Source organism: Neomonachus schauinslandi, chromosome 10 (assembly GCF_002201575.2).
Source record: "Neomonachus schauinslandi chromosome 10, ASM220157v2, whole genome shotgun sequence".
Taxonomy (NCBI): Eukaryota; Metazoa; Chordata; class Mammalia; order Carnivora; family Phocidae; genus Neomonachus; species Neomonachus schauinslandi.
In genome coordinates this window covers 52,822,052-52,829,793 of record NC_058412.1, presented here as the reverse complement: position 1 = coordinate 52,829,793, position 7,742 = coordinate 52,822,052, and the positions used below count along the sequence as shown (strand labels likewise).

At 41.3% G+C, this 7,742-nt stretch overlaps 1 protein-coding gene across 1 annotated transcript; it reads left to right on the top strand.

The window, feature by feature from the left end:
* Positions 1 to 945: 945 nt before the first annotated feature.
* On the top strand, positions 946 to 6,868 carry GKN1 (gastrokine 1). The gene is given in 9 exon segments (XM_021699123.1): positions 946 to 961; positions 1,179 to 1,243; positions 1,351 to 1,419; positions 3,333 to 3,386; positions 3,928 to 4,065; positions 5,005 to 5,115; positions 5,979 to 6,014; positions 6,016 to 6,127; positions 6,774 to 6,868. Coding segments are annotated over 9 exon segments (696 nt in total).
* The last annotated feature ends 874 nt before the right edge of the window (positions 6,869 to 7,742 follow it).

The window sequence follows — 7,742 nt, the reverse complement described above, 5'->3', positions numbered from 1 at the left end:
GAAATACAGTTTTCCTCTTTGGCAATTTGCTTTAGTAGGTTCAATGTATAGGAGAAAGTAGAAAAAAATTAAAACTTTAATTCAACTCCAAGACTGTTTTGAGCATTTACTTGTTAGGCCAAGTGACAGTTTCTACTCTCTGCTTCTGCTGAAAATAATTTTTTATTATTTTGACATAATTTCTGAAAATTAAGTTATCTAGAAGTGAAAGAAAGGAGAGATTGCTTTTATAGCTCCAGGAAAAAAAAGAAAGTTCCCCCTGAGAGGTAGAAAAGGTGTGTTGGAAGGGGTGGTATTTAAGCTGGGCCTTGACAAATGAATAGTAGTTCACTAATTAGAGAAAAGCGGAGGGTACCACGCCCAGGTGGGACAACAGCATGCGCAAAGGCACAGAGGCATGAAACATCATGAATATTCCAGCGGGAACTCTGGTGTGGCTGGAACATAGGAGTATAGCATGGAGTGATACAGAGGGGGAGGCTTTGGAAACCTTATTATAAAGGACCCTCTGTGCCATTCCAATGAGTTTAAAGTTCATCCTGCAAGCTGTCAGTGAACATTTCTATGCATAGTAGAGTCGTGTTTATTTATAGATGTACTTCAGAAAGATCACCTTAGGAAAAATGTGCTGGAATATGAGAGACTGGTGACCAGAGTGATCTATCACACGACTATTATAAAAGTTCTGGTAAAAGAAGCTGTGGGCAAGACCAGAGTTGAGAGGCCCTTCTGAGACAAAATGACAAGGTTTAGAAAGTGCCCTGATGTGGTGGCGAGAAGACATTGCTGAAGACAGCCCCCAGGTTTTCTGGCTGCATGCATGGTACTCTCTGTGTACTATGTATGGTACATGATACCACTGAGAGAGCTCAAGAGTGCAGAAAAGGACGCAGGTGTGCAGGGTGTTGGGAATAGAACCTATTTTGCCTAAGCTAAACCAACAAGATGGGTTCAGAGAAAGGTACGAAGAGGAAACCATTCCCACATCCTTACCGGAGCTGCTATCTGCAAGGCCCAGGGTGCCCAGAGTTTCTCACCTACGGTCTTGTTTGACTTGAGGGATTATTCTTCTTCTGACTCCGAGTGATCACCAATACGTAAAATACCCACACCCACAGCTGCAGTTGGACCAGAAGTTATCATAAACCATATAGAGTTTGTTGTGATATCTTCAACAGAAAGTCAGCTTGGTTCCATGTCAAAGTGCCTTGACAAACAGGTCGATATTCCCAAAGGCTTCCTGGTATGCTGGATCATGGTACAGATATGGAAAATGGAGAAAGATAAATCTTTGGCCCAACCTAGTCACGCCTAGTTTGAGTAAAGCTGGGTAAGTACAAATATGAGAAGTGTTCTTGTCTGAGTTCATGCCTGCCTTCTCTACTCCTTTGCTTTGGTGAAGCCAAGATGAAACTCACAGTGAGTAGATTTTTCCTTTTGAATTTATTATCTTCTCATTAGAGACTGTTAACATTTTGAGCTAAGGCGGGGGCTGCTTCTTATGACAATCTCACCATGATGGAAAATTTGTTTTAAAAAAATCTCCTTTCGTGTCATTGAATCGTGGCAATTACAAGCATCTCTGTGGAGAATGATAGCTATACTGGGAGCAGACAGCTGTCTGAACACTGGATCCCTTGCTGTCTTAATAAAACTACCTTCCAGTCCTCCTGATTCAGGGCTGGTCACAAAGCAGGGAGTCCCTAAGCCCTAGAAAAAGCCTGATCTTTCTCCACATTCTTGAGTTCCCCTTCTGACCAAAACTCCTGAGCATGCTCAGGAAAGATGAAAAGCTGATCATCAAATGAGATGGGTGAGAGACTTACTGTCTCATTCTCTGCTGTGAAATGGATCTCCAAGTAAGAATGGCTTGCTTGAACCCTGACCTTAGTCATTTATCCATGAAAACACCTGAAGCGTGAAGCTAGTGCAGCATCTCCCCTGTGGCTCCAGATAAAAGGCTGAGAGTGTGGTAGGTAGACCACAAAATTCCACCAAAGTAACTGGTGGTACTGGGTGTCCCTTATAACAAGATGCAGAGGGGCTAGACATCCGATAAATATTTTCATGCTTTAACATACTAAACACTATATTATAGCAGCCTCTGCTTCAGAGCGGAGTTGCAAATGTAAAATGATTATCTAGAAATAAGTTCTAGTAACACCACAGTTCAAAAAAAAAAGGAGCTCCGAGCCCAGGTCAGATGTGGTTTCTCTGGTAGTTCTGCCGAGAACAAGGGGTATCGTTTTAGCCAATACAACCTTGGCCACGTTACTTAACAACCGAAGCTCAATTTCCTCATATGTGAAAGGACTGCACTGTACTAGTAGATCTCTAAAATTTCCCCCACCTCTCACTATTTAGGAGACTAATTTTTACCTCCTTCTTAAACTATCAGGAGAAAAATAAAGCAAATAAAAGAATTACCTTGAATCACCAGGGTGGATCTCAGACCAGTTTGTCTCATTTCCAGGCCAAGGAAATGAGAATAGGTACTCGGAATCGGGCACCTACATAAAGCTCTGTGTTCTGATAACTAATGTTATGTACCCAGTGACAAATGACTAACCCAGGTACCCTGGGACAGTGGCAGACATCCTTTCTGCCAACCACCCTCGACAGCCAGACCTCTTCACCCTCAGGATCTCAGCACAGCTGCCAGCTTGCTTACTAATCCATTGTTTAAAAAAAAATTTTCTTTTAGATAAAAAGAGTACTTTTTTTTTAAAAGGATTTCATTTATTTATTTGACAGAGTAAGAGAGCACAAGCAGGCAGAACAGTAGAGGGAGAGGGAGAAGCAGGCTCCCCGCTGAGCAGGGAGCCCGATGCGGGGCTCCATCCCAGGACCCTGGGATCATGACCTGAGCCAAAGGCAGACGCTTAACTTACTGAGCCACCCAGGCGCCCCAAAAGAGTACTTTTTTTTATTAGGAGGTCTATGAAGGAAGGAAAGCAACCTAGATCAAATAAGAAAATTAAATCATTTTCGGACATAATGCTCAGAACCTATATGCATTTTCATATCGTGTATGCTATTCATTTTCAAATGTGTTCTTCAATATACTGATACTGCATAGTTTTTTCATAAGGGCTACATTAATAATTCTAAAACTATATACCACAATAACATGATTACTACAAGTAATTAACCTACAATCTTACACTATCATGAAAACTTTCTATGGTTGAAAAGAAATCAAAGGTCAAAGAAGAAAAGACAGACCACTCAACAGAGTGGTAAAATTAGTATTTTTTATAAGCTTGGGTAGAGAAAGAAGAGGACACTGTTTTGTCATGTGATAGTAGACCAATGTTACCTATGATTTTTAGATTGTCTTCGCTAGACTTCTTGGAGTCTTTCTGACCCCAGCCCTTGCTTTCACTGTAAGTATTAAACTTTTTATTTTTTTTATAAAAGTTTTTAAAGATTTTAATTATTTATTTGAGAGACAGACAGAGAGAAAGACAGAGAGACCCTAAGAGAGAGATCATGAGCAGAGTGAGGAGAGGCAGAGGGAGAGGGAGAAGCAGGCCTCCCACTAAGCAGGGAGCCCGACGTGGGGCTCGATCCCAGGACCCCGGGACCATAACCTAAGTAGAAGGCAGATGCTTAACGACTGAGCCACCCAGGCGCCCCAGTATTAAACTTTTTAAAGTGCATTACTAAAATGCATTTGCAGGGCGCCTGGGTGGCTCAGTTGGTTAAGCGACTGCCTTCGGCTCAGGTCATGATCCTGGAGCCCCGGGATCGAGTCCCTCATCGGGCTCCCCGCTCGGCGGGGAGTCTGCTTCTCCCTCTGACCCTCCTCCCTCTCATGCTCTCTCTGTCTCATTCTTTCTCTCTCAAATAAATAAATAAAAATCTTAAAATGCATTTGCAAAGAAATGTGGTATTAGATCACTGTCAATTTCTTATCAATTTCAGGATATCAGCATCGGCGGTAACAGCAACAGTGGTATAACTGGGCAGCAGTCAGTGAGTGTCAACAATGAGCATAATGTGGCAAATGTGGACAATAACAATGGATGGGACTCCTGGAATACCCTCTGGGACTATAATACTGTAGGTAGCCAACATACAATTTCCATTCTTTACAAATATGATATTTCTTTTTTAACAACAACAAAAATGTCTGCTAACCATAAAAGAGTTAAAAATAAAGTAATTTCTAACTGTACATAAGCATAGACTTGTAAGTCCAAGTGCCTATTTTGGTAACCCAGTAGATATAACCCCTATTAATGTTTCCCACAATGAGTTAAAATTCAAACCCATGAATAGTAATTAGGATCCACTATGTCCAAGTGATTGTGGGGCTGTTAGACAAATATGAACATCCTTCTGCCTTCCCTGAAGATACTCTCTGTAATGAGGGGAGACCTGCACAATATCACTGTTGCCTATCTCAGTCCATCTTCAATTTCCTTCTAAAAAGACAGAAATGGACATTTCACCTGTAGCTCAAAAAAAAAAAAAAAAGGTAAATGTAAATGACAATACTAATTGGTAAGAGAAGCAAAAATCCAAAACCAAACCAAAACAACAGTTGGCTCTGCTCTGCAATTACTAGCTTTTTATTTAACAAAATTTGCACTTTGAAAACGGCAACTCTTTATCATTTCAGTTTTATCGTGTGGTCCATTAGAAAACCAATCCCCGTCTGACCTGTCTCCTTGAAATGTTGCGAAGATCAAATGAGAGTAAAATGTGATAGCAATTTAAAGTTTATTTCAGCAAAACAGACGTGTGGAGTGACTCCACGCTAGAACCTGAAGATAGAGCAACGAGTTAGACTCTAGGTCTCTGCCCTCAAGAAGTTTGTATTCCATCCTTACAAATGTTAGCAACAGATACGATTGCAAAACAGGGCTGGATCCCATGCTCTGATGTGAGTTCATCATAATCTTGGAGTTCCATTTCCCTCTGCTGGTCAAACTGATTTTAGGTAAGAAAAGCTCCTTAGGGAACCTACTTCCTACTATCTACCGTCTTCTTTACCAGAACTTTGCTGCAACCAGACTCTTTGGCAAGAAGAAATGCGTTGTGCACAGAATGAACAAGGACGTCATGCCCTCTCTTCAAACTCTTGATGCACTGGTCAAGGAAAAGAAGGTATAAATAAAAGTCTTTTTAATTTGGCTCAAGGGAGGTCTTATGAGTGCCAGTAAATAATGAGATCCCAGTCATTTCCTCTTGACCACAGTACGTTGTAACGTGCAGCACAAAAAGGGAAGAGGAGCTGGTAATTGCCTGAGAAGAGGGAGCTGCTACCACACTGAGTGCTGTGGATCCCACCTGCCTTTCCTGTTAGAGGAGCAGAGATCTGCTCAAGCCCATGGGAGCTGTCTCCACTTCTCCAAGTGCATTTGCCCACAAGAGTCGGGTTGCGGTTATCAGATTTAGAAACAAAAATAGAGGATACCCAGTTAAGTTGGAGTTTCAGATAAACGATGGATAGTTTTTTAGCTTAAGTATGTCCTATGCAATATTTAGGACACACTTATGCCAAAAAATGATCTGTTTACCTAAAATTCAAATATAACTGAGTGTCCTGTATTTTACCTGGCAACCCTAGTTGGGTGGGGAGAGAAGACCCATTGCTCTTTAAAATGTTTGCTTGAGTTCATATGTTTATAACTGATAAATAGGCACCTTTCATTGACCAGGTAGAGAAAATCAACTCCATTCTCAGAAACTGATTTTTATATAGCTCGATCCAAGAAATACAAAGTGACCAAATGAGGTCCAAGCTTCAGAATAAATTTAGCCTCAGACTTTTGCTTTTATGAGAAGCTGAGGTTTCACATCAGCTAAATCTTTTGGGACACAGAAATTCCAAGATATACAGGGTTGAGGCTGATTATGAAAAAAAAAAACTGTAGCCAAGCAATAGCCCCTGCTGGCCTGGTACCCAGCCCTCATTCAACAAACCACTGGACTGGGCACTCATTCTCTCTCTTCATTTCCACACTCAGCTTCAGGGTAATGGACCAGGAGGACCACCTCCCAAGGGCCCTGATGTACTCAATCAACCCTGAAGAAGTCAAGGACCTGAGCAAGTTAGGAAAACCCATTGCTAGCTTGTGCAGGGGAATTCCAACATACATGGCTGAGGAGATTGAAGGTGAGTAACCTTTCAATGGTGCACTCCAAGTTATTGCTGCTGGAATTGTCAGACTATTCTTGGGCATGTCCACAGAAGACACGGATCACTCAGCACTCGCTTTGTGCTTTAAGTGTGTTAAATTAGTAGCTCCTGCCGGCAGTCTTACATGATAAATTATTGTTATTCTCTCTTTCTGGATGAGGAAACTGAGGCACATGGAGAGGTCACAAGTCTCTTGTCTGGGTCAGTCCCAAGCCTTCTGGCTTTGGATTCTGTGCTCTTCACCATTGGGAAATACTGCCTTTTGAGAGTGGATCTGGAATTACTGCAAGATATATTTAGAGGAATGCATGAATTGCTAAGGGAAAAGAGAATGCCAATAGAATTTATTGACTTTTTACAGCTCAGTCACTTAATTTCTGCACCTTCAAAGAATAACTTGCACAAAAACAAAGTATCCACCTACCTTAATATAACAGCAACTTTCCAGATCTCTGAATTGATTGATTAAATCTAGATGGATAGCTAGACAGATGATAGAGAAAGACAGATTGATCTTGAAATTACTACATAGCTAGTTTGGAAGCTGTGTGACACTAAAAAAAAAAAAAAGAAGAGTCCTTGAAAAGATATTGATAACAGTTTCTTCTTTTCTTTTTACCAGGGGCAAGCCTGTTCTTTTCCTCAGAAAAGTGCTTCAGTGCTGATATAATCTGGATTCTGAACATTTCCTTCTGTGAAGAAACAGTGGAGAATTAAAAAAAAAAAAAAAAGTCACTTTGAGCTTAGTCATCAGACTAGTCGATGCAAAAAAATATGGGTTCTGATGGTTGTTATCATGTCATTCTGAAATGTTTTCTGCTAGTTATGCTTGGCTTCTTTAAGTTTCAGTAAACCTACTTAGCACTAAATTCCTTATGATGCTTATTTGGAATGCACGGGCTCAAAAGTGTAATGTGGTGATAGCAAGTTGTCAGAGTGCATTAGACCCAACTGTTAGCCTGTATGCAAGGCCTGTCCCTTATAAAGAAGCCCTTCAGATGCTTTGGGTACTACTAACCACAGTTCTGGGAATGAATCCAAGACAATCCAACTGCTCCGAAGACTGCTCCACAGTTGATGGGCACAGTAACATTTCAGATCAGCAAGGGCAGAAATCCACTCAAAGCAGCTTACAACAGAAAAGGGTGGGGGGAGGTTATTGCAAGGATATTGGAGTATCTAAAGAAATCTTAGGGCAAGAAAATCAAAGAGACTGGAACCAGGAACTATCAAGACCCAAGTCTCCTTCTCTCTCCCGGAAGCCACTTACTAGTTCTTCCCTGTTCCTCTTTAAATTCTGCTTCTCTCTTCTTTCCATCTTGCAGGTGGCTCTATCTATACTCATGGCGGAAGATGGCTGAACCAAAATATTAGCCTCAACTCCCATGTTTATATGTCTTTCCCGCTCAAGAGGTAATATCTCATTCTTTTGAATCCCAATTCTAAGTTTCCTTGACCCTGTTTGGTTCAAGGGCCTACAACCTGCCAGGGGAGTGGAGTCACATGCACATAGGTGCAACAACAAGGTCTTTGCTGAAGGAGAAAGATCTCAGAAAAAATAGAGACTCCAAGTGTTGTGCGTGACAGTATG